This window comes from Zeus faber (genome assembly GCF_960531495.2).
Source record: "Zeus faber genome assembly, chromosome: 11".
Taxonomy (NCBI): Eukaryota; Metazoa; Chordata; class Actinopteri; order Zeiformes; family Zeidae; genus Zeus; species Zeus faber.
Genome location: NC_137205.1, coordinates 33,419,904 through 33,447,405, shown reverse-complemented (window position 1 = coordinate 33,447,405; position 27,502 = coordinate 33,419,904). Strand labels below are relative to the sequence as shown.

At 42.7% G+C, this 27,502-nt stretch overlaps 1 protein-coding gene across 1 annotated transcript in view; it reads left to right on the top strand.

Moving 5' to 3' along the window:
- Positions 1–6,308: 6,308 nt before the first annotated feature.
- Positions 6,309–27,502, top strand: part of LOC307237446 (ABI gene family member 3-like) — a gene marked incomplete at its 5' end in the record, with an annotated part of 30,006 nt that continues 8,812 nt past the window's right edge. Inside the window, 7 exons of the mRNA XM_080010158.1 lie at positions 6,309–6,458; positions 7,190–7,357; positions 11,759–11,935; positions 13,623–13,675; positions 18,669–18,728; positions 18,892–19,172; positions 23,947–24,076. Of these exons, the coding sequence (XP_079866284.1) occupies positions 6,309–6,458; positions 7,190–7,357; positions 11,759–11,935; positions 13,623–13,675; positions 18,669–18,728; positions 18,892–19,172; positions 23,947–24,076 (1,019 nt within the window). The remainder of the gene's footprint in view (positions 6,459–7,189; positions 7,358–11,758; positions 11,936–13,622; positions 13,676–18,668; positions 18,729–18,891; positions 19,173–23,946; positions 24,077–27,502) is intronic.

The following is a 27,502-nucleotide window of genomic DNA, read 5'->3' as shown; positions in this document are numbered from 1 at the left end:
TTTCACACGACTTCCTGTGTGGGCGAGAGGGAGGGAGAGGGACAGAAAGAAAGGGAGGGGTGGTGGGGGGGGGAAGGAGTGGGAGGGGGGAGGAACCAGTCTGTTTCAGTTTTTTTCTCTCAGGAAACATTGTCGGTAAGAAAATCTAAATGTTCCACTTTTTACTTTGTGTTTTCAGTTCAGTTTATAACTTTATATCAGTTCAGTTTGTAACTTTATATCAGTTCAGTTTATAACTTTGTATCAGTTCAGTTTGTAACTTTATATCAGTTCAGTGTATAACTTGATATCAATTCAGTTTATAACTTTATATCAGTTCAGTTTGTAACTTTATATCAGTTCAGTTTATAACTTTGTATCAGTTCAGTTTGTAACTTTATATCAGTTCAGTTTATAACTTTGTATCAGTTCAGTTTGTAACTTTATATCAGTTCAGTGTATAACTTGATATCAAATCAGTTTATAACTTTATATCAGTTCAGTTTGTAACTTTATATCAGTTCAGTTTATAACTTTGTATCAGTTCAGTTTGTAACTTTATATCAGTTCAGTGTATAACTTGATATCAATTCAGTTTATAACTTTATATCAGTTCAGTTTGTCATCATTCTGCACAAAACTGTTTCAGAAATATGATGTTTTATTTAATTTTAAATGAAATACTGATCACCTTAAAGCACTGAACAGTGATTATGATAATACTTTAACCTTAATCCATGGAATATAGAGAATATATATATATATATATATATATGTGTGTGTGTGTGTGTGTGTGTGTGTGTGTGTATATGTGTGTGTGTATATACAGTATATGTATTTGATATTCATGTGTATTCTACATATTATATGAAGTGCATGGATGAGGAAGTCGAGTTCTTATTGACGAATCATTCGTATGTTTCACTTCAGCATTTTCTCTTTCAAAGTACAAATGAAAAGTATTTCATGTAAAATTCAAAGAGAATCAATCTTATGTTTTCATCAACTGACCACTAGTAGCTGCAGCACCTTCTGGTGTCTGCAGCGCCACCTAGTGGATGCAGCGCCTCGCGTCTGCAGCACCTCCTTGTGTCTGCAGCGGGACCTCGTGGATGCAGCGCCTCCTGGTGGATGCAGCGCCATCTAGTGGATGCAGCACCTCTGGTGTCTGCAGCACCTCCTGGTGGATGCAGCGCCACCTGGTGGATGCAGTGCCTCCTGGTGGATGCAGCGCCACCTAGTGGATGCAGCGCCTCGTGGTGTCTGCAGCGCCTCGTGGTGGATGCAGCGCCACCTCGTGGATGTGGCGCCTCTGGTGTCTGCAGCACCTCCTGGTTGATGCAGCGCCACCTAGTGGATGCACCGCCTCCTGGTGGATGCAGCGCCACCAAGTGGATGCAGCACCACGTAGTGGATGCAGTGCCTCCTGGTGTCTGCATCGCCTCCCGGTGTCTGCAGTGCCTCCTGGTCTCTATAGCGCCGCCCGGTGTCTGCAGCACCTCCTGGTGGATGCAGCACCTCCTGGTGGATGCAGCACCTCCTGGTGAATGCAACGCCTCCTGGTATCTGCAGCGCCTCCTGGTGTCTATAGCGCCACCGGGTGTCTGCAGCACCTTCTGTTGGATGCAGCGCCGCCTGGTGTCTGCAGCACGTCCTGGGTCTGTAGCAGCTCCTGGTGGATGCAACGCGCCCGGTATCTGCAGCACCTGGTGGATGATGTTATGCATGTTTTTGGTGGGGGTCCCGCATGTGAGCACATGCAAACTCCACACAGAAAGGATCCTAATTGGGAGTTATCTTGCGGGAGCACGGTGCCAGCAGCACCTCTTGTGGGAATCGAGCCCAGGACCATCTTGCTGTGTGAATGTAATTGAATGTAAGTTGATGTAAGTGAATGAAATTGAATGTAAGTTGATGTCAGTGAATGGAAGTGAATGTAAGTTGATGTAAGTGAATGTAAGTTGATTTAAGTGAATGTAAGTTGATTTAAGTGAATGTAAGTGAATGTAAGTTGATTTAAGTCAATGGAAGTGAATGTAAGTTGATTTAAGTGAATGGAAGTGAATGTAAGGGAATGGAAGTGAATATATGGGAATGTAAGTTGATGTAAGTGAATGAAAGTGAATGTAAGTTGATTTAAGTCAATGGAAGTGAATGTAAGTTGATTTAAGTGAATGTAAGTGAATGGAAGGGAATGGAAGTGAATGTAAGGGAATGTAAGTTGATGTAAGTGAATGGAATTGAATGTAAGTTGATGTAAGTGAATGTAAGGGAATGCAAGGGAATGTAAGTGAATGGAATTTAATGTAAGTTGATGTAAGTGAATGTAAGGGAATGTAAGTTGATGTAAGTGAATGAAATTGAATGTGAGTTGATGTAAGTGAATGTAAGTGAATGTAATTAAATGTAAGTTGATGTAAGTTAATGTAAATTAATGCAAGTTGATTTAAGTGAATGTAAGTGAATGTAAGTTGATGTAAGTGAATGTATGTTGATGGAAGTGAATGTATGTGAATGTAAGTGAATGTAAGTGAATGTAAGTTGATGTAAGTGAATGTACATTTACATTTACATTTAGTCATTTATCAGACGCTTTTATCCAAAGCGACTTACTAGGGAGAATAACATTCAAGTTACATTGCGACAGAGAATAGTGTAACAACAACATTAGTGTAACAATAAATACTGCTAGGTAGTGCTAAGTAATTGTAGGTTAGGACAGGAGGTACTCACTGAAGAGCTGGGTCTTCAAGTGCTTCTTAAAGACAGAGAGGGAGGTCCCTGCTCTGGTCATTTTTGGCAGCTCGTTCCACCAACGTGGAACTACAAATGAGAATAGCCTGGATTGCCGTGGCTGTATGGCCGGCAGAGCCAGGCGATGCTCATTTGACGAGCGCAGCACCCGGGGGGCAACATGTGCACTTACAAGAGCATTTTAGTAGGTGGGAGCATTCCCAGCAATCACTCTTTAGGCCAGCATAAGAGACTTGAACTTGATGCGGGCGGCTACAGGTAACCAAGCGGCTACAGGTAACCAGTGGAGCTCGATGAGCAGCGGAGTGACAAGTGCCCTCTTTGGCTGGTTGAACACCAGTCGCGCCGCCGCATTCTGTATCATCTGAAGTGGCTTCCCCGCACAGGCCGGCAAGCCTGTTAAGAGGGCGTTGCAGTAGTCGAGACGGGACATCGCCAAGGTTTGTACCAGCAGTTGAGTGGCATATTGGGTCAGGAACGGCCTGACTTTTCGGATGTTGAGTAGTGCGAAGCGGCAGGACCGGGAGACGGCGGCAACATGGTCCGAGAATGTCAGTTGGTCATCAATAATGACACCAAGATTCCTTGCAGCCTTGGTAGGAACAAGAGATAGAGAGTCGATTTTAATATCAATGTTGTCATAAATACCTTGTTTGGCCGGGAAGACCAGCAGTTCCGTTTTCGCCAGATTTAGTTGAAGATGATAATCCTTCATCCATGTGGATATGTCAGCGAGACAATCCGAGATCCGCGTCGAGACAGTGGGGTCGTCGGGCGGGAAGGACAGATAGAGTTGAGTATTATCCGCATAGCAGTGATATGAAAAGCCATGTGAGCGGATGATCGGGCCCAGTGAGGTGGTGTATATGGCAAAGAGAAGGGGTCCTAGCACCGAGCCTTGGGGCACCCCTGTGGTGAGGTTGTGAGGCACAGACAGCTGGCCTCACCATGTCACACTGAACGAGCGCCTAGTAAGGTAAGATTCGAACCAGGAAAGTGCACTGCCCGTTATGCCCATACTTGAGAGTATGGACAGGAGTATGCTGTGATTGACAGTGTCAAAAGCAGCTGATAAGTCTAGCAGAATGAGAACCGAGGATTTGGCAGCAGCTCTAGCAGTTTTTAAGGCCTCTGTCACAGACAACAGGGCTGTTTCGGTGGAGTGACCACTTTTGAAGCCAGATTGAAGTGTATCAAGAAGGTTGTTTCTTGACAGGTATTCTGTAACCTGTCTAGAGACCGCCCTCTCTAAGGTTTTGGAAAGGAATGGGAGGAGAGAGACCGGCCGATAGTTTTCTACTTGATTGGGATCGAGTGAGGGTTTTTTGAGCAGTGGTGCGACCCGAGCCGCTTTGAAAGCGGAAGGGAAAGTGCCGGAAGTTAGGGAAGAATTAATCATATGTGTGATTGCCGGGGTGATAGTCGGTGATATGGCTTGAAGGAGGTTGGATGGGATCGAATCTAGCGGACAGGTAGTAGGACAGCTACATGTTAGTAGTTTAGATACCTCACTTTCAGCGAGGGGGGTGAAACCAGGGAAGGATGAGCCTAGGGCTGGAGAAGACAGGTTGTGAGTAAGTTGTTTAGTGAATTGGCTGCTGATGGCTGCCACTTTGTTAGTTAAAAAGGAGGCAAGGCAGTCAGCAGTGAGGTTAGTAGCTGGGGGAGGTGGTAGAGGGTAAAGCAGAGACTTGAAGGTGGCGAATAACTTACGTGTGTCTGTGGCACCGTTGATCGTTGAAGAAGGCCTTCTTGGCAGCAGTGATGCTGGAAGAGAAGGAGGACAGCAGTGTCTGGGAGCTTGCAAGATCATCAATTGTTTTGGATTTGTGCCATTTCCTCTCGGCTGCTCTGAGGTCAGTGCGCGTTGTCCGGAGGGTGTCAGTCAGCCAAGGTCGCGACTGGGTTGATCGAGCAGGTCTGGTGGATAGTGGACACAGGCTCCAGACATGAGCTCAAGGTGGAGCAGAGAGAGTCAGTGGCATCATTTACCTGCAGAGAGGAGAAGGTGACGTGGGGTGGAAGAGAAGAGGAGAGCACAGAGGAGAAGTGGGTGGGAGACAGGTTGTGGAGATTGCGGCGGATAGTAACCATGGGTGGGGAGGTAGGGGGTTGTATGTAAGTGAATGTGACAGAATTTATGTTAATGTAACTGAATTTAACTTCATGTAAGTGAATGTAATTGAATATAAGTGAATATAAGTGAATGAAACTGAACGTAACTGAATGTAAGTGAATGTAACTAAATTTATGTTCATGTGACTGGATTTAACCGAATTTATGTTAATGTACTGAATTTAACTTCATGTAAGTGCATGTAATTGAATGTGACTGAATTTCAGTTAATGTAACTGAATTGCACGTAAGTGAAGGTAACTGAATATAACTGAATGAAAGTGAATGTAACTAATGTAAGTTACATTACATTTAGTCATTGATCAGACGCTTTTATCCAAAGCGACTTACAATTGTTCAAACACCGACGGACGCAGCCATCAGGAGCAATTAGGGGTTAAGTGTCTTGCTCAAGGACACTACAGCATGCTAGCAGGAGGAGCCTGGGATCCAACCAGCAACCTTTAGATCACTAGACCACCAGCTCTACCTCCTGAGCTACCATCCCCATAAGTGAATGTAAGTGAATGAAAGTGAATGCAACTGAATGTAAGTTGATGTTACTGAATGTAGGTGAATGTAAGTGAATGTGAGTGAATGTAAGTGAATGTAATTGAATGTAATTGAATGTAAGTGAATGTAAGTGAATGTAAGTTGATGTAAGTGAATGTAAGTGAATGTAAGTTGATGTAAGTGAATGTAAGTTGATGTAAGTTGATGTAAGTGAATTTGACTGATTGTAAGTGAATGTAACTGAATCTAACTGAATGTAATTGAATGTAAGTGAATGTAACTAAATGTAACTGAATTTATGTTCATGTAACTGGATTTAACTGAATTTAACTTCATGTAAGTGAATGTAATTGAATTTGACTGAATGTAACTGAATTTCAGTTAATGTAACTGAATTTAATTGCACGTAAGTGAATGTAACTGAATGTAACTGAATTTAACTGAATATAACTGAATGCAACTGGATGCAACAGAATGCAAGTGAATGTATCTAAATGTAAGTGAACGTAACTGAATGTAACTGAGTATAAGTGAATGTAAGTGAATGAAAATGAATGTAACTGAATGTAAGTTGATGTAACTGAATGTAAGTGAATGTAAGTTGATGTAAGTGAATGAAAATGAATGTAACTGAATGTAAGTTGATGTAACTGAATGTAAGTGAATGTAAGTTGATGTAAGTGAATGTAATTGAATGTAAGTTGATGTAAGTGAATGTAATTGAATGTAAGTTGATGTAAGTGAATGTAAGTGAATGTAAGTTGATGTAAGTGAATGTAATTGAATGTAAGTTGATGTAAGTGAATGTAATTGAATGTAAGTTGATGTAAGTGAATGTAATTGAATGTAAGTTGATGTAAGTGAATGTAAGTGAATGTATTTGAATGTGATTTAATGTAACTAAATGTAACTGAATGTAGCTTCTCCTCCGGCAAGCAGGAAGCAGCATGAAGGACCTGGAACAGGATGTTTCCAGGATCCTGGAACAGGATGTTTCCAGGATCCTGGAGGAAGCTCCGGCTGCTCGCCAGGCACTGCTAGACAACTACAGCAACCTGTGCAACGTGGCAGACTACTGCATCAGCAACTACTCCCAGGTATTGCAAGTACTACTGCTCGTACTACTACTGCTACTAATACTGCTAGTAGTACTACTACTGCTACTAGTTGTACTACTGCCAGTAGTACTACTACTGCTACCAGTAGTACTGCTACTAGTAGTAGTACTACTGCTACTACTGCTACTAGTAGTACTACTGCTACTAGAAGTACTTCTGCCAGTAGTATTGCTACTAGTAGTACTACTACTGATTGTATTACTACTACTGCCACTAGCTGTACTACTGCTATTTGTGTATTGTAACAGACTGAACTATAATTTATGGGGGTGGTAGCTCAGGCGGTAGAGCTGGTGGTCTAGTCATCTAAAGGTTGCTGGTTGGATCCCAGGCTCCTCCTGCTAGCATGCTGTAGTGTCCTTGAGCAAGACACTTAACCCCTAATTGCTCCTGATGGCTGCGTCCGTCGGTGTTTGAACAATTGTAAGTCGCTTTGGATAAAAGCGTCTGCTAAAAATGTAAATGTAATTTTTGGAAAACACATTCATGTTGTGATTGAGTTGAGTTGTATGAAGGGTCTCCTCATAACAAAGAACCTAAATGTTCATCCATCTCCCTGGGAGAGGAGGATGAACTGGGAGCAAAACAAAACAATTCGTAGAATCTAAATCTAAGAAAATCCAGTGATACAAATTGTATTTACTCTCCCAAGTCACAAGTAGAAGGGGACACTCACCTCTGACGTCTGACCTGGTCTCTCTCATTGACAGTCTGGTGAGAGCGACCGAGCGCTGGAGGAGACGAAATCCTTGGCGGCTCAGTCGCTGGCGAGCGTTGCGTACCAGGTAGTGGCGCTGGCGAGCAGCGTGCTGCGGCTGCTGGACGCGCAGAGTGAGCAGCTGCGGCACATAGAGTCGTCCATCCACCTGATTGGTCAGGTGAGGCTCCACCCCCACAGCTGATTGGACCATCGGAAGTGGTAGTATGGCTGCTTTTATGGCTATGGGTATAAAATGTAAAGATAGATGCTACACTGCACAGGACGAATAAATATAAAAACAATACAGGCGTGGCTACCATGACGGCACAGATTATTACTATGCTACTTAATTATTACAACGTCAAAATGTTCCTCGGTATTATTATCTATATATATATCAATAGATATTGCACAGGTTACATTTACAGAGTACAAGCTGTGTCCGAAATCACTTCCTGTTCTGCGGTATTCACATCCTGTTTACCCAGAAAGTACTTATTACTGCACCTAAGTACATGTTAGGAACTTTCCATTTGTTCTGTTTCTCCACTACATTTCAAACACCTGTACTTTGTAAAGTATGTTAAATGTAATGACGTAAAAGTAAAAAGGAATATATTCAAAGAAGTGCAGATACAAGAATAATAACAATTGTTATGAATAAGTACATTAACAAAGTACTTGTACGTGGATACACAGTACTTGTACTTAGGAGGGAAATTCAGGCATTAAAGCAGCAACAAACAGAGTAGCACGATGGGAACTGGATACTTCCTGTGTGTTCCAACACTATGGGGAGGTATTTCCATATAATGATGTTTTATAGGACTTCCTGTTTCATTGGAACATAATGATAATAATAATAATAAAACAATAAAATAAAATAATAATAATAATAATAATAATAATAATAATAATAATAATAATAATACGTAAAAGTATTACTATTGTTATTATATCATTATTATAATTATTATTACTATTATCATTATTATTACTTTTATTATTACTTTTATTTTTACTATTATTATTATTATTATTGTTATTATTATTATTATAATTATTATTATTATTATTATTACTATTATTATTATTAGTATTATTACTATTATGTCTTTTCAGGCATTTGAAGGGTTTGTGGGTGTTATGTCAGTTGTTTCGTGCATCTCATTTTTAGTTTCGTTTCCCATGACCTGTTGAAGCTTTTAGGTTTTGTTGGACGTCAAGTTGAACCTTTATCATGTTAGATCTACAACCTCATTTGAAAGTTCAAAGTTCAATTTCACCAGAGCAACGCAGAGGTTGTAGCACCATGGCATAGGGCAGGGCAGAAGATAGGTCATAAAATAAAATTACATACAATTAATACAATTAATACAATAAATGAAATAAACAAAATAAATACAATAAATACAATTAATAAAATAAATAAAATTAATGAAATAAACAAAAAAAATACAATAAATACAATTAATAAAATAAATACACTAAATACAGTTAAATAAATAAATACAATAAATACAATTAATAAAACGAATAAAATAAATACAATAAATACAATTAATGATATAAACTAAATAAACACAATAAATGCAATTAATAAAATAAATACAATGAATACAATTAATTAAACAAATAAAATAAATACAACTCATGAAATAAACAAAATGAATACAATAAATACCATTATCAAATGAACACAAATACAATTAATAAAACAAATACAATAAATACAATTAATGAAATAAACAAATTAATATAAATAATAAAATAAATACAATTAATACAATTAATAAAACAAATAAAATAAATACAATAAATACTAAGATTTCTGCAGTTTTGTCCCGGACAGTCGGTTTTAATTCCTCTTTCTTTAAAACAGCGGTTCCCAACCTTTTTTCCCAACCCGGAATCACGGCCCACTTGAGAATCTCAAAAGCAGCAGCTTGGTCCTCAATCGTGCAGGTGCTCTTTGACATGATTGATCACGGTGATGGGAAGCTGCATTTCTTCCTTTTCAAGATTCAAGATTCAAGATTTTTATTCGTCACTTAAATATACATACAATCATACATATATGCAGTGAAATGTAATACACTTTGTCAGAAAATCCGACAGATTCTCAAACAACTCAACGTTTGACCAGTCAACTCGTCTGGCCCACATCTACATTTTTCTTATGGTCACTTCTATTCTATTCTGGACATTAAACATGGTCACTGCTTTTCCTTGGAGACGGAGGTTGAGTCCATTTAACTGGCGGAAAATGTCGGCCAGGTATCCTAATTTAGCCAGCCACTCAAAATCACTGAAGCCATATGCGAGTTCAAACTTTGTGTCGAGAAAAACACCCTCACCTCATCACGTGATTCAAAAAGTTGCATCAGTACCTTCCCCCTTGAGAGCCACGGACTTCGGTGTGTAGCAGAAGCTGCTTATGGTCACCGCCCGTCTCATCACATAAAACGGGAAATAAAGGTGATTGCAGTGGCCGGCTTTTGATAAAGTTGACTCTAACCGCGTCATCTAGCACAGTCTTTAGATCTGCAGCATTTTCTTTACAGCAGTGCTGCTCTGTGTATACTGCAGTGGACAGATGCTACGAGTGGAGACAAAGCTTTCACCCGGGTGATGCTTCCACTGTGCTGGCCCAGCATCGCGTGGGCCCCATCAGTGCACGGGCCCCATCAGTGCACGGGCCCCATCAGTGCACGGGCCCCATCAGTGTACTTGCCCAATCAGTGCATGAGCACCATCAGTGCTCACTCTCACACATGTGGACCAATCAATCCCTTTTGAAACTATGAACACATTCAGAATGTCAAAAATGGCCTTAGCAGTTGAGCGCGTCTGTAAAGATTTGCAAAACAGGAAGTGTTCTTTTATCTCTCTATTGTTTTCATACCTTACATAGGCAGGCAGGTTTGACAGATTTGTGATGTCTGTCGATTCATCCAGTTGGAGCGCATTAAAAACAATTCTTGTACGCTCGTTATCAGCTGTTCTGACACATTGTCTGTGATCTCGTCAATCCTGCGTCTGGCTGAGTTATCAGACAATGAGATGAGGTTGATTGGCACGCACGCCTTCTCCCCTAACATCAGCCCCACCATCTCTTTTGTGGCAGGAATAATTAAATTCTCCCTGATTGTATGTCGCTTACCAGGCTTGGCTTTGAGTCGGGCGACCCAAGAGGACCCTTCCACTGCGTTTGCGTTCTCGGTGCCCATATATGACGTTTCCATGACGTTTTTCTTGCTCTGATACTCCTTGAGTTTTTGATCGAAAAATTCAAGGGCCTTAGACATGTCCTGTTGGTGTTTTGTCTGGAGGTGACGGTGCAGTTTACGGTACTTCAGAGCTTCGTTTGATAAAATCTCAGATCACACCACGCACAGCGGTGACGGTGTGTCTTCTGTGCCTGTCCTGCTGGGACCTTACTTGTAGATGATGTATCAATGGCTTCTTTCCTTATCAGTGCCTGATGCTGCCAACCACCCATTTTGATTATCGTCGCAAGTTCAAAAATGTACAGGTGCACGTTAATCGTGGCCCGGCTTGGACGTAGTACGCTCTAACATAAGTTCTTACCTATCAGTGATGATGCATTTTTTAAGGTTTTAAAGAAAAACCATACCATGAATGATTCTTTTGTTTTTACATTTGAAAACGATTATGTAATTAATAATTTGGCATTTATTTTTTCAATAGAATCAATGTGTTTTGCCCATGATTTGGCAGCCCACTTGCAATACTCTCAGGTTGGGAATTGTCGTTTTAAGAGATTTGTGCTGGTCAGCGGCCAACAGAGCACTTCCCATGCTTAGCTCTTAGGTTCGATGCTAGCGGGTCTGGAGTTACTCGGACTGGGGGGGCGGTTCTAATTCAAATGTGTCTCAATGCTACGTAGTCGTGAGACGCCGAGCTGAACGACTGGTACTGAATGATAACACTCACAACAAACTGACTGGGTGGTATTATTCCACAGTGTGTCTTAGTAGAAGCATCAGAGTTTCACACCCTGGACTGTGAGACTCATTCTGCAGTACTTCATCAAGAAGTACATCCTCAAGAAGTATTTTCTCAAGAAGTACTTCCTCAAGAAGAACTTCCTCAAGAAGTACTTCATCAAGAAGTTCTTCCTCAAGAAGAACTTCCTCAGGAATTACTTCCTCAAAAAGTACTTCCTCAAGAAGAACTTTCTCAAGAAGTACTTCCTCAAGAACTACATCCTCAAGAAGTGCTTCCTCAAGAACTACTTCCTCAAGAACTAGTTCCTCAGGCAGTACTTCCTCAAGAAGTACTTCCTCAAAAAGAACTTCCCCAGGAAGTTCTTCCTCAAGAAGAACTTCCTCAAAAAGTACTTCCTCAAGAAGTATTTCCTCAAGATCTCCTATTCAGAACCCTAACCCTAACCCTAACCCTAACCAAAAAAAAAATTGAAATTAAAATAAATTAATTTCCTATTCAGGCAGTACTTCCTCAAGAAGTACTTCCTCAATAAGTACTTCCTAAAGAAGTACTTCCTCAAGAAGTACTTCCTCAGGCAATACTTCCTCAAGCAGTACTCCGCCCCCAGGGCGTGGCCATGCACAGGGAGCGCGTTGCTCGACGGGAGGTCGGAGCGTTTGCTGTTGGGAAGCGAATCCAGCGCAGCACCCGCCTCCCCGCTCCAACCAATCAGGAGCCACGAGGCCAGTACCGCCGCTGCCCCATCAACTACTGTGTCCTGGACACACTGGGACACGGCATCAAGGTACACACACACACACACACACACACACACACACACACACACACACACACACACACACACACATACACACACACACACACACACACACACACACACACACACACACACACACACATACACACACACACACACACACACACACACACACACACACACACACACACACACACACACACACACACACATACACACACACACACACACACACACACACACACACACACACACACACACACACACACACACACTCACACACACACACACACTCACACACACACTCACACACACACACACACACACTCACACACACTCACACACATACACACACACACACTCACACACACACACACACACACACACACACACACACACACACACACACACACACACAGGAATGCTTTGTCCAGCGTGGGAAAATGTTTCTCAGAGCTCATTAGACCCGAATGCAAATAAAGCTCCATTGATGCTGCAAGAAGAAGAAGAAGAAGAAGAACAACAACAACAACAACAACAACCCACATAATGATGTCATTGATGAACTATTTTAGGAAAAGAATTCTCTCCCTCTCTCTCTCTCTCTCTCTCTCTGTCTCTCTCTCTCTCTCTCTCTCTGTCTCTCTCTCTCTCTCTCTCTCTCGCTCTCCCTCCCTCTCTCTCTCTCTCTCTCTCTCTCTCCCTCTCTCTCTCTCTCTCTCTCTCTCTCCTTCTCTCTCTCCCTCTCTCTCTCTCTCTCTCTCTCTCTCTCTCTCTCTCTCTCCCTCCCTCTCTCTCTCTCTCCCTCCCTCTCTCTCTCTCTCTCTCTCTCCCTCTCTCTCTCTCTCTCTCTCCCTCCGGGAAGCTGCTGCACAGGGCACGTTATGCAGAACTGGACCTGCACACAGCCAGCGGGAAGGCTTTTTACAAAGAGTGTGTGGTTGTTTTAAACAGGAAGGGACTGGAGGGGCGGCAGGACACTGTCTGGAGGGGACGGCTCCAGATGGGGGAACAGGAGGAGCCGTGTTGGAGGAGTTTTTACAAAGCTCCCTCCTAGAAAAGGACGGGGGACCTCCAATGGAGGGTCCTACATGGAGCCATAGCTGTCAACAGCTTTGTTTCTGTTTTTAATCCCACGGTCGCAAATGAATGTCCATTCTGCAAACTGCCAGAGTCCGTGTTTCACTGTTTTGCAGAGTGCGTCAGACTTTTAGAGCTTTTTAGTCTTTTAAAGGAAAGTTTTAAGCTCTTTAAGGAGGAGTGGTCCAGAAACGGTTTTATTTTTGGGGCCAGATACTACAGGGCCAACGCAGAGAAATGGCGACTGCTTAACTTTCTAGTAGGGGAAGCGAAGATGGCCATCTACCTCACGAGGAGGAACAAACTGAGGGGAAAGGAGAGTGTTTTAGGAAGAGTGTTTGTAGCGTTGGTCAGGGCCAGAGTCTTGATTGATTTTAACTTTCACAGACTGATGAAGAGTCTGGACGTCTTCATCAAGCTGTGGTGTTTTAACGACGCCATCTGTTCCCTGGTGGAGGACGACCTGTGCTTCCAGTCTGTTTTTAACGTGTAGGACTCTGTTAGTGAACCAAGTGTGTTTGTTGTATTGTCTGTAACTGTGAACTAGAGAAAATGTTAAAATAAAAATGCTTTAAAAATCAAAAAATCCCTCCCTCTCTCTCTCTCTCTCTCTCTCTCTCTGTCTTTCTCTCAGGAGAAACTGTCAGATCGCTCTGGATCGCTCCGTAAACATGGCAGCTCCATTAGGTTTGTTCCACTTCCTGTTTACTTCCTGATAGAACCGAAACAGGAAGTTACCGTATCACTTCTGGTATCCTTGGCACTGTTCTGTTGGATCCTTCCCCAGGAGGCTCTGTGCTCGGTGGTTTTGGGTTCTAACCATTCGGCATGTTCTCCCTAGTGAGATACTAGTGAGATGCTAGTGAGTTACTAGTGAGATACAAGTGAGATTCTAGTCAAATACTAGTGAGATACTAGTCAGTTACTAGTGAGATACTAGTGAGATACTTGTGAGTTACTAGTCAGATACTAGTCAGATACTCGTCAGATACTAGTCAGATACTAATAAGTTACGAGTGAGGTTCTAGTCAGTTACTAGTCAGATACTAGTCAGCAACTAGTCAGATACTACTGACATACTAGTCAGATAGTAATGAGATACTAGTAAGTTACTACAGAAATACTAGTCAGATGCTAGTCAGATACTATTGAGATACTAGTGAGATACTAGTGAGATACTTGTGAGATACTCATCAGATACGAGTCAGATACAAGTGAGATACTTGTCAGATACGAGTGAGATACGAGTGAGATACTATTCAGATACTAGTCAGATACTTCTGAGAAACTAGTGGGATACTAGTGAGATACTAGTGAGATACTAGCCAGATACTAGTGAGTGAGGTACTAGTGAGATAGAAGCCAGATACTAGTGAGATACTACTGAGATACAAGTCAGATACTAGTCAGATCCTAGTCAGATTCTAGTCAGATGCTACTGAGATACTAGTCAGATACTGGTGAGATACTCGTGAGATACTAGAGAGATACTAGTGAGATACTAATAAGTTTCTAGTGAGGTACTAGTCAGTTAGTAGTCAGATACTAGTCAGCCACTAGTCAGATACTACTGGAGTCTAGTCAGATGGTAATGAGATACTAGTAAGTTACTAGAGAAATACGAGTCAGATGCTAGTCAGATACTATTGAGATACTAGTGAGATACTAGTGAGATACTAGTCAGATACGAGTCAGATACAAGTGAGATGCTATTCAGATACTAGTCAGATACTACTGAGAAACTAGTGCGATACTAGTGAGATACTAGTGAGATACTAGCCGGATACTTGTGAGATACTACTGAGATACTACTCATATACTGGTCAGATACTAGTTAGATACTTGTGAGTTCCAATGGGATACTAGTCAGATACTAGTCAGATGCTACTGAGATACAAGTCAGATACTGGTGAGATACTCTTGAGATACTAGAGAGATACTAGTCAGATACTAGTCAGATACTACTGAGTTACTAGTCAGATACTAGTGAGATACAAGTGAGCTCCAATGAGATACCAATGAGATTCTAGTGAGCTCCAAAGAGAGACTAGTGAGATATTAGTGAGATACTAGTGAGCTCCAATGAAATACGCGTGAGAATCTAGTGATCTCCAATGAGATACTACTCAGATACCAGTGAGATACGAGTCAGTTACTAGTGAGATACAAGTCAGATACTAGTCAGTTACTTGTCAACTACTAGTGAAATACTAGTCAGTTACTAGAGGGATACTAGTCAGTTACCAGTGAGATACTTGTCAGAAACAAGTCAGATACTAGTCAGATACTAGTCAGATACTAGTGAGATACTGGTGAGATACTGTTCAGATACTAGTCAGATACTACTGGATAATCGTCAGATACTATTCAGATACTTGCGAGTTCAGATACTAGTCAGATACTACTGAGATACTAGTGAGATACTGGTGAGATACTGTTCAGATACTAGTCAGATACTACTGGATACTCGTCCAGATACTATTCAGATACTTGCGAGTTCCAATGAGATACTAGTGAGATACTAGTGAGATACTAGTGAGATACTAGTCAGATACTAGTAAGTTACTATTGAGGTACTAGTCAGTTAATCGTCAGATACTAGCCAGCAACTAGTCATATACTACTGAGATATTAGTGAGATACTACTGAGATACTAGTGAGATACTAATGTGATACTAGTAAGTTACTAGAGAAATCCTAGTCAGATGCTAGTCAGATTCTGCTGAGATACTAGTGAGATTCTAGTGAGATACTAGTGAGATACTTGTGAGATACTATTCAGATACTAGTCGGATACTACTGAGAAACTAGTGAGATACTAGTGAGATACTAGTGAGATACTAGCCAGATACTAGTGAGATACTTCTGAGATACTGGTCATATTCTGGTCAGATCCTAGTTGGATACTTGTGAGTCCCAATGAGATACTAGTCAGATACTAGTCAGATACGAGTCAGATACTACTGAGATACTAGTCAGATACTGGTGAGATACTCATGAGATACTAGAGAGATACTAGTCAGATACTAGTCAGATACTAGTCAGATACTGGTGAGATACTAATGAGATACTAGTGAGCTCCAATGAGGTACTAGTGAGATTCTAGTGAACTCCAATGAGATACTAGTGAAATACTAGTGAGATACTAGTGAGATACTAGTCAGATACTCCTGAGATACTAGTCAGATACTATTCAGATACTCATGAGATACTAGTCAGGTACTACTGAGATACTGGTCAGATACTACTTTGATACAAGTCAGATATTACTGAGATACTACTCAGATACCAGTGAGATACGAGTCAGTTACTAGTGAGATACAAGTCAGATACTAGTCAGTTACTTGTCAACTACTAGTGAAATACTAGTCAGTTACTAGTGGGATACTAGTCAGTTTCCAGTGAGATACTAGTCAGAAACAGGTCAGATACTAGTCAGATACTAGTCAGATACTAGTGAGATACTGGTGAGATACTGTTCAGATACTAGTCAGATACTACTGGATAATCGTCAGATACTATTCAGATACTTGCGAGTTCAGATACTAGTCAGATACTACTGAGATACTAGTGAGATACTGGTGAGATACTGTTCAGATACTAGTCAGATACTACTGGATACTCGTCCAGATACTATTCAGATACTTGCGAGTTCCAATGAGATACTAGTGAGATACTAGTGAGATACTAGTCAGATACTAGTAAGTTACTATTGAGGTACTAGTCAGTTAATCGTCAGATACTAGCCAGCAACTAGTCATATACTACTGAGATACTAGTGAGATACCACTGAGATACTAGTGAGATACTAATGTGATACTAGTAAGTTACTAGAGAAATCCTAGTCAGATGCTAGTCAGATACTGCTGAGATATTAGTGAGATACTAGTGAGATACTAGTGAGATACTCGTGAGATACTATTCAGATACTAGTCGGATACTACTGAGAAACTAATGAGATACTAGAGAGATACTAGTGAGATACTAGCCAGATACTAGTGAGATACTTCTGAGATACTAGTCAGATTCTGGTCAGATCCTAGTTGGATACCTTTGAGTCCCAATGAGATACTAGTCAGATACTAGTCAGATACGAGTCGGATACTACTGAGATACTAGTCAGATACTGGTGAGATACTCATGAGATACTAGAGAGATACTAGTCAGATACTAGTCAGATACTGGTGAGATACTAATGAGATACTAGTGAGCTCCAATGAGGTACTAGTGAGATTCTAGTGAACTCCAATGAGATACTAGTGAGATACTAGTGAGATACTAGTCAGATACTAGTCAGATACTCCTGAGATACTAGTCAGATACTATTCAGATACTCATGAGATACTAGTCAGATACTACTGAGATACTGGTCAGATACTACTTTGATACAAGTCAGATATTACTGAGATACTAGTCAGATACTAGTGAGCTCCAATGAGATACCAGTGAGATGCCAGTGAGAGACTAGTGAGATACTAGTGAGATACTTGTGAGATACTAGTGAGCTCCAATGAGATACCAATGAGATTCTAGTTAGCTCCAAAGAGATACTAGTGAGATACAAGTGAGATACTAGTGAGCTCCGATGAGATACTAGTGAGATACTAGTGAGATGCTAGTCAGATACTACTGAGATACTGGTCAGGTACTAGTTAGATACCAGTCAGATACTACTGAGATACTAGTCAGATACTAGTGCGCTCCATTGAGATACCAGTGAGATACCAATTAGATACTAGTGAGATACTGGTAAGATACCAATAAGATACTTGTGACATACTAGTGAGATACCAGTAAGATACTAGTGAGATACTAGTGAGATACCAGTAAGATACTAGTGAGAAACCAGTAGGATACTAGTGAGACACTAGTGAGACACTAGTGAGATACCAGTAACATACTAGTGAGATACTCGTGAAATACTAGTAGGATACAGTTGAGATACCAGCAGGATACCAGTGAGATACTAGTGAGATACTAATGAAATAACAGTAGGATACTAATGAGATACCAGTAAGATACCAATTTGATACTAGTGAGATACTAGTGAGTTACTAATGAGATACCACTAAGATACTCGTGACATACTAGTGAGGTACTAGTGAGATACCAGTAGGATACTAGTGAGATACTCGTGAGATAATCGTGAGATACCACATTTTCATCGATCAGACGCTTTTATCCAAAACGACTTACAATATTCAAACAGCGATGGAGCAGCCATCAGGAGCAATGAGGGGTTAAGTGTCTTGCTTAAGGACACTACAGCATGCTAGCAGGAGGAGCCTGGGATCAAACCAGCAACCTTTAGATTACTAGAAGACCAGCTCTACCTCCTGAGCTACCATACCATACTAGTGAGATACTATTGATGGTAGCGGGGGATGGTAGCTCAGGAGGTAGAGCTGGTGGTCTAGTGATCTAAAGGTTGCTGGTTGGATCCCAGGCTCCTCCTGCTAGCATGCTGTAGTGCCTTGAGCAAGACACTTAACCCCTCATTGCTCCTGATGGCTGCGTCCATCAGTGTTGTAGTAAGTACTAAGTAATGTAGTAAGATACTAGTGGGATGCCAATAAGATACTAGTGAGATACTAGGATGGGTGAAGAAAGTGGACTGGATTCCACCAGAGGATGAACATAGAATAAAAAATGAAATAAAAACAATGTATTTGTGTTGCAGGTCAATCAAACCTCCAGAGCCAGTTCCTTGTCCTGCTCCCCCGACCTTCAGCACCACCAAGTAACTATCCCTCCATCTATCTCTCCATCCATCCATTCCTTTATCTCTCCATCCTTCCATCCATCCATCCATCCATCTCTCCATCCCTCCAGTCTCTAGTACGACTAATAATTTACTACCTGATAAAACAGTTTACTACTTACACTGTTGTGTATTTGTACAGCTCCAGTTTTGGGAAGCATGTAGCTCCACCCACTGTTCCTTCCTGGCGGGAGTCACAGCACAGTGATGTCATCACACTGCTGGACGAGGCCCTGCCCCCTCTCTCTGTCGCTGAGGATGCTGATTTGACAAGAGATGCAGCCCCGCCCCCTCCCCCGTCTCCGCCCGCTGTTTCTGATTTGGCGATGCAGCTGGTTACTCCACCCACTTCTCTGGAGATTCAATCCAATCACAGTGTTCCACCTGAAGCCCCTCCACCTCCATCACTCTGCCTGGAAACTGGTGAGAGAGCTCTCTATCCATCCATCCATCCATCCATCCATCATCATCCGACCGTCCGTTCCTCCATCTCTCTGTCTGCCTGTCTGTGTCACTTCCTGTGCAGCGGTATTACTTCCTTCCAGTGAACTATCCACTCCACAGACACTCAGAATCAGTAAATCAGTACAGTATAACAAAATATGCCACGGTATTGTCAAGGTGTCACAGTGATGTCACGGTAATGTTACAGTGATATCACAGTGATGTCACGATAACGTTACAGTGATGTTACGATAATGTTACAGTGATGTCACAGTGATGTCACGATAATGTTACAGTGATGTTACGATAATGTTACAGTGATGTTACAATAATGTTACAGTGATGTCACGGTGATGTCACGATAATGTTACGTTGATGTTACGATAATGTTACGGCAATGTTACAGTGATGTTACGATAATGTTATATTTACATTTACATTTAGTCATTTATCAGACGCTTTTATCCAAAGCAACTTACAAGGGAGAATAACATTCAAGCGACATTGCGACAGAGACATTAGTGTAACGATAAATAAATACTGCTTAGTAGTGCTAAGTAATTGTAAGTTAGGAGAGGAGGCACTCTCTGAAGAGCTGGGTCTTCAAGTGCTTCTTTAAGACGGAGAGGGAGTCGTTACAATGATGTTAAGAAAATGTTACAGTGATGTTACGATAATGTTATGTTGATGTTACGATAATGTTGCGGCAACTCAGGGATGGACTCGAAGACAGTACATGGGACATTTTATTTGAGTCCTGCCAGGATGTTCATGAACTGACAGACATTATCACGTCATATGTAACATTCTGTGAAGACACTACGTCTGAAAAGAAAACTGTCAGAATATTCTATTTTGTTTTTAATTTAAATTTAAAAACAAAATAGAGAGTAAGCTTGTAAATGGTAATGTGAAGCAAGCCTGGGAGGGGCTAAACACCCTAATGGGCAGACCCCCCAAAAAGGATGAGAGCCCTAGTAGTCAAATCGATGTCAATGACTTAAACAAGTTCTACTGTAGATTTGACACTACTGATGACAGCATGGAATGTGATGAGATATGGGCCTGACGACTGAAGCCTAGGATTCTCAAAGATTGTTATTTCCAACTTAAAGGAGTGTTAGCTAGGTTGTTTCAGCTCCTCTTAGATAGCGGTACAGTGCCGCTATCATGGAAGCACTCTATAATCAGACCTGTGCCCAAGAAGCCAGGTGCAAGCTCACCTAATGATTTCCGGCCCATAGCATTAACTTCTGTGCTATGCAAAACTATGGAACGAGTCCTGGTTGACCACCTCACTGCAACTGTGTCAACTATACTGGACCCATTTCAATTTGCGTATAAGAGGAATAGAGGTACAGATGATGCATTACTCACCATGTTAAATGCAGTCACACAACATCTCCAGCATCCTTAAGGATATGCCAGGATCCTATTCATAGACTTCAGCGCAGCTTTCAATTCAATGAAGATTAATATCCTGCTGAAAAGGGCTGCTGAGCTCAAGGTGCATCCCAGTTTAATCTGGTGGTTTAGGGATTTTCTCTCTTGTCGCCCACAAAAGGTCTACGCCAGGGAGAGCACATCAGAGGTGCTCACTGTGAGCACAGGTTGCCCACAAGGCAGCGTTCTGTCCCCTGTGTTATTTTCTCTTTTTACTAATGAATTTATGATCATCGAGCAGCATTTTAAACTATTCAAGTACGCGGATGACATGGCCTTAGTTGGCCTGCTATTTGAGCCAAACCGCCTTGGTGTAGATGCCTACCTAGCTCACACTGTAGCCTTTGAAGGGTGGTGCCACACCAGCCAGCTAGAAATTAATGTGAAAAAGACAAAAGAACTAATCATGTCTAAATCTCTGGATGTTACCATACTGCCAGTCTCGCTGAATGGCCAACTCGTAGAATCTGTGGAGAACTTCACATATCTAGGCTCAGTTTTAGACTCCAAGATGAGCCTCTCTGGTAACACAGAGTATATTGTCAAGAAATGTTCCCAGCGACTCTACCTACTTAGAAAGCTAAATAGCTTCTGTGTCAGTCAGCAGGTCTTAGAAACTGTGTATAAGACCATGATTGAGAGTGTTCTGACATTTCACCTTTCTGCCTGGTATGGTCATTTAAGCTGTAAACTTTCAAAAAAGCTTTCTAGGATTGTTTCAATGGCCAGTAAAATCATTGGCAAACCCCAAAAGGCCTTAAGCCTACTGTACAAGGAGAGGTTGAGGAAGAAAGCCTTAAGCATCACAGCCGATAGCTCCCATCCTCTCTCCAAGTCTTTTATCCCCAAAGCAGTCAGTGTTCTTAATCTGAAAGAATGACCTGATGATGACAGTGACAATAATGATGATGAAATGATAATGACGATAATGATGAAGCAAGAGTCAATGGTGGTTTAATATTTGTTTCACCTTCTTAGTGCTGGTGTTTTATTTCTATGGTGTGACCCTCATAATACCGTATTTTATCTCTACTGTTCTTTGTATGTGTCTGCCTGTGTGTTGTCTGGTGAGCCGAAGACAAATTACCACCACGGTGGACAATAAAGATCTATTATTATTATTATTATTATGTTACAGTGATGTTACGATAATGTTACGATGATGTTACGATAATGTTACAATGATGTTACGATAATGTTACAGTGATGTTACGATAATGTTACAATGATGTTACGATAATGTTACAGTGATGTTATGATAATGTTACAATGATGTTACGATAATGTTACAGTGATGTCACAGTAATGTCAGAAGGATGTCATGGTGATGTTACCGTAATGTTACAGTGATGTTACGATAATGTTACAGTGATGTTACGATTATGGTACAATGATGTTACGAAAATGTTACAGTGATGTTATGGAGATGTTACGTCAATGTTACAGTGATGTCACAGTAATGTCAGAAGGATGTCATGGTGATGCTACCGTAATGTTACAGTGATGTTATGGTGATGAAGTATTATCATAAGGTAATGTTACGGTGATGCTATGGCGAAGCTACGGTGATGTTAGGGTGATGTCGCAGTAATGTCATGGTGATGTTTTAAGATTCAAGATTCAAGATTCAAGATTTTTATTCGTCACGTACATATACATACTTTCATACATATTTGCAGTGAAATGTAATGCAACGCACCCGGTGATAACACACAATATGTCCTAGGAAAAATTTCTAATAGCCCAACTAACTGACTCCTAAAACGTAATACAGTAAGTCGAATACTTATAGAATAAAATAAAAATATATAGAATAAAATAAAATACAATAAAATAAAATGAAATCAAATGGAATAGATAGAGGGAATATGCTTATGTATATGGAATAGGCAATTATGTATATACAGATATGTGATTTAAAGTGGCATGTGAATAAAGTGAGGTAGTGTTTGGGATAATACAGCACAGTTTACAACAGTACGGTGCAGCAATACGGCATCACGAACAACCCTGAACAGTGACACAGTATGCGGTACAGTATGCTACATACAGTACAGTAGGTAGTGGAGCCTAGTGCATGGCTCAGTTAGGACCCCTGGTGAGGTCAGCATTGACAGTTCTGATGGCTTGAGGGAAGAAACTCCGTCTCAGTCTCTCTGTTCTCGCTGTGTGACTGCGGAGGCGCTTGCCTGACCGCAGCAGCTGAAACAGTCCGTTGTTGGGGTGATGAGGATCCTTCATGATCCTACGGGCTCTGCTACTACACCTCCTGGTGTATAACTCCTGCAAGGGGGGGAGGGTAGTTCCAGTGGTACGTTCAGCTGAACGCACCACCCTCTGCAGGGCCCGCCTGTCCTGGGCAGTACAGTTCCCAAAGCAGGCAGTGATGTTGCCTGTCAGGATGCTCTCCACTGCTCCAGAGTAGAAGGACTTGAGGATCCTCACCGAGACCCGGAATTTCCTCAGCTGCCTGAGGTGGTAAAGACGCTGCCTCGCCTTTCTCACTAGAGTTTCTGTGTGTACAGTCCATGTTAAGTCCTCTGTGATGTGGACTCCCAGGTATTTGAAGCTGCGGTGCAAGAGTCAACCGGAGCGCCGGCGCAGGCGACCGCTAGGGGCGGCGCCACTATCGCCACTCACATGTCACAGTGATGTCACGATGATGTTCCGGTGATGTTGTGGTGATGGTATGATGGTGTTGCAGTGATGTCACAGTAATGTCACAGTAATGTTATGGTGATGTTACGGTGATGAAGGCTTATTGTAAGGTAATTTTATGGTGATATTATAGTGATGTTACTCTGATGTTATGGTGATGTAGCCCTGATGTCACGGCGATGTCACGGTAATTTCAAGGTTATGTCGCAGTAATGTCACGGTGATGTCATAGTGATGTCATGGTGATGTTACTGGAAAGTTAGTGATGTTATGCTAATGTTACAGTGATTTCCCGGTGATGTAAGTGATGTTACGGTGATGTTGCGGTGATGGTACGATGATTTTGCAGTGATATCACGGTGGTGTCAATGTTATGGTGATGTAACAGGATGTTACTGTGATGTTGCGGCAACATTACTATACTGTTACGGTGATGTGAGGGTAATGTTACGGTGATGTCAGTAATGTCAGAAGGATGTCATGGTGATTTTACCATAATGTTAAAGTGATGTTATGGTAATGTTACAGTGATGTCACGGTGATGTCCTGGTTATGTCACTCTGATGTCATGTGTCGATCACTGTGATGTTAGGGTGATGTCACTGTAATGTCATTGTGATGTTACGGTGACGTCACACTCGTCTCTCCGTAGTGGTGGAAGAACCTTCTGCTCCTCCTCCCCCACCCGCTCAGGATGATGTCATCATACCATCAGCCAATGAGGACCTGCCTCTGCCAGCCCCTCCCCCCCCCCCCCTCCCCACTTGGTCAGGAAATGGAAGGTATCTATTTATCCCTCTATCAATCTATCCATCTATCTATCTATCTATCTATCTGTCTGTCTGTCTGTCTGTCTGTCTGTCTGCACCTCTTTCTGTCTATGCGTTTCTCTCTCTCTCAGCTCTCCACCAGTCAAGGAGGAGTCGTTTTCGTCGCTTGCCCCCAAGCACTCGCTCTCTCTCTGTGAGGGTTCGCTCTGGCCCTGCCTCTCGCCATCGCTACGCACACTCCCTCTTCCTTCCCACCGTCCAATCACGTAAGCTGTCAATGTGATGCGGTCCAATAGCATCCCAGTAGCTTAGGAAGTAGCTTCAGGTCACGGCGACAATTTATCAGCACCAAGTGGAAGAATAACTGTTGAAGTGCATGCTGGGAGATGTAGGTTGAATCAGAACAGATCTCAGTACAGAGAGTTCAGGTAGTGATGTATGACGCCTTAAAACATACATACCTCACCATAAGCACTTCCTGTTAGAAAACACTAGTAGTAACCGACCATTGGTGTAAAAACCAGTACTTTCAAGATTCAAGATTCAAGATTCAAGAGGTTTATTCAAGATTCAAGATTCAAGATTATTATTCAAGATTCGAGATTTTTATTTGTCACATACATATACATACTCTCATACATATATGCAGTGAAATGTAATGCAACCCACCCGGTGATAACACACAATAAAAAAAATTATTTCTAATAGACCAACTAACTGACTCCTAAAACGTAATACAGTAAGTTGAATACTTATAGAATAAAATAAAAATATATAGAATAAAATAAAATACAATAAAAATAAAATGAAATAAAATGGAATAGATAGAGGGAATATGCTTGTGTATATACAGATATGTGCATTAAAGTGGCATGTGAATTAAAGTGGCATGTGAATGTGAATAAAGTGAGGTAGTGTTTGGGATAATACAGCACAGTATACAACAGTACGGCGCAGCAATACGGCATCACAAACAACCCTGAACAGTGATACAGTATGTGGTACAGTATGCTACATATAGTACAGTAGGTAGTGGAGCCTATGTGTGTGGCTCAGTGAGGACCCCTGGTGAGGTCAGCATTGACAGTTCTAATGGCTTGCGGGAAAAAACTCTGTCTCAGTCTCTCTATTCTCGCTGTGTGACTGCGGAGGCGCTTGCCTGACCGCAGCAGCTGGAACAGTCCGTTGTTGGGGTGATGAGGATCCTTCATGATCCTGGGGGCTCTGCTACTACACCTCCTGGTGTATAACTCCTGCAAGGGGGGGAGGGTAGTTCCAGTGGAACATTCAGCAGAACGCACCGTCCTCTGCAGGGCCCGCCTGTCCTAAGCAGTACAGCTCCCAAACCAGGCAGTAATGTTGCCTGTCAGGATGCTCTCCACTGCTCCAGAGTAGAAGGACTTGAGGATCCTCACCGAGACCCGGAATTTCCTCAGCTGCCTGAGTTGGTAAAGACGCTGCCTCGCCTTTCTCACCAGTGTCTATATGTACAGTCCATGTTAAGTCCTCTGTGATGTGGACTCCCAGGTATTTGAAGCTGCTCACCCTGTCAACAGAAGTCCCATTAATCACCAAGGGCGCGTGCGTCCTCGATTGTGATCCTCGCCTAAAGTCCACAATCAGCTCCTTAGTTTTGCTGACGTTGGCTTGTTGACAAGGCTGTTGTCCTGGCACCAGAGTGACAGGTCAGCCACCTCCTCGCGGTAGGCCTTCTCGTCGCAGTCGGTGATCAGGCCCAAGACAACGGTGTCGCCAGCAGGCTTTATGATGGTGTCGGAGCTGGACCTGGCCACACAGTCATGTGTGTACAGGGAGTACAGTAGGGGGCTGAGGACACAACCCTGGGGGGATCCTGTATTCAGGGTGAGGGAGCTTGACATGTGCTTCCCCACCCTGACCACCTGGGGGCGGGCTGTGAGGAAGTCCAGATTCCAGGCACACAGCGGAGCATTCAGTCCGAGCTCCTTCAGCTTGACAGCCAGTCTGGTGGGGACAATGGTGTTGAAAGCTGAACTATAATCAATGAACAGCATTCTCACATAGGCCCCCTTCTGGCCATCCAGGTGCGTGAGCGTGGTGTGCAGTACCTGGGAGACCGCGTCATCCGTGGATCTGTTCTGCCAGTACGCGAACTACAACGGGTCCAAGGTGCGGGGGAGGGAGGCGCAGATATAATCCTTAATCAGCCTCTCGAAACACTTCATGACCGCCGAGGTGAGGGCCACCAGACTGTAGTCATTCAGGCAGGCAGGAGAGGCGATCTTCGGGACAGGAACGACGGTGGACTTCTTGAAGCAGGACGGGACCACTGATTCAGCCAGGGAGATGTTGAATATTGTAGTGAACACCGGAGCTAGCTGGTTAGCACAGGTCTTCAGTACTCGCCCAGATATGCCATCTGGGCCCGCAGCTTTCCTGGTGTTCACACGCAGCAGAGCTCTCCTGACCTCGTGCATGGACACAGAGTGCGCGCTCATCCCCAGCGGTGTAACTCCAATTAGCCGGCGAGCTAGCAGTGCTGTTGCCAGACTCGAACCGCGCATAAAGGATTTCAGTTGGTTGGCCAGGGAGGCGTCCACACTCGTGGCTGGGGAGGAGCTTTTGTTGTAATTCGTAATAGCCCGCAGCCCCTGCCACAAGCGTCTTGTGTCCCCCCGCTCCATCTGTAGCTCCACGGTCTCCCTGTACGTCCGTTTAGCGTCCTTCACCACCCTCCGCAGATTGTACGACGCCGCTTTGTAATTGTCCATATTTGCGGATACAAGACCATCGTTGTAAGCGGCCGTGCGAGCATTCAGAGCGCAGCGGATGGATTTATCAACCCACGGTTTCTGGTTTGGAAATCTCCGAACTTTCACCGTGGGAACGATGTTGTCTGCTAGCGTAGTTACAAAAATTACTACAACCTCCGTAAACTCGCTGACGTCACTTGAACTTGATTGGAACATGTCCCAGTCTACGTCAGTCAGAGCGTCCTGAAGCGCAGCCTCAGATTGGTCCGTACACCGCTTCACTTCCCTCGTTACCACCAGTTCTCGCGCGATCAGAGGCCTGTAAAAAAGAACCAGCGAGATCGTGGCATGATCTGATTTCCCGAAAGCAGGGAGCAAGACGGTCTTGTATCCGTTCTTGTAGGGTGTTTAACAATGGTCCAAAGTTCTATCTCTCCTGGTGGCACATGTAATGTGTTGGTGGAAATTAGGCAGAACTTTTTTAAGGTTGGCCCTGTTAAAGTCCCCAGTCACCACCACAGCTTCGTCGGGATGTCTGTTCTGAAATCCGCACAACACATCGTACAGGACCGTCAGAGCTGAGTCGGTGTCCGCTTGCGGTGGGATATAAATGGCTGTAATATTGACCGTGCTGAATTCCCGGGGGAGATAAAATGGACGGCATAGGATGGTCAACTGTTCCAGGTTGGGCGAGCAGGAGTGGGAG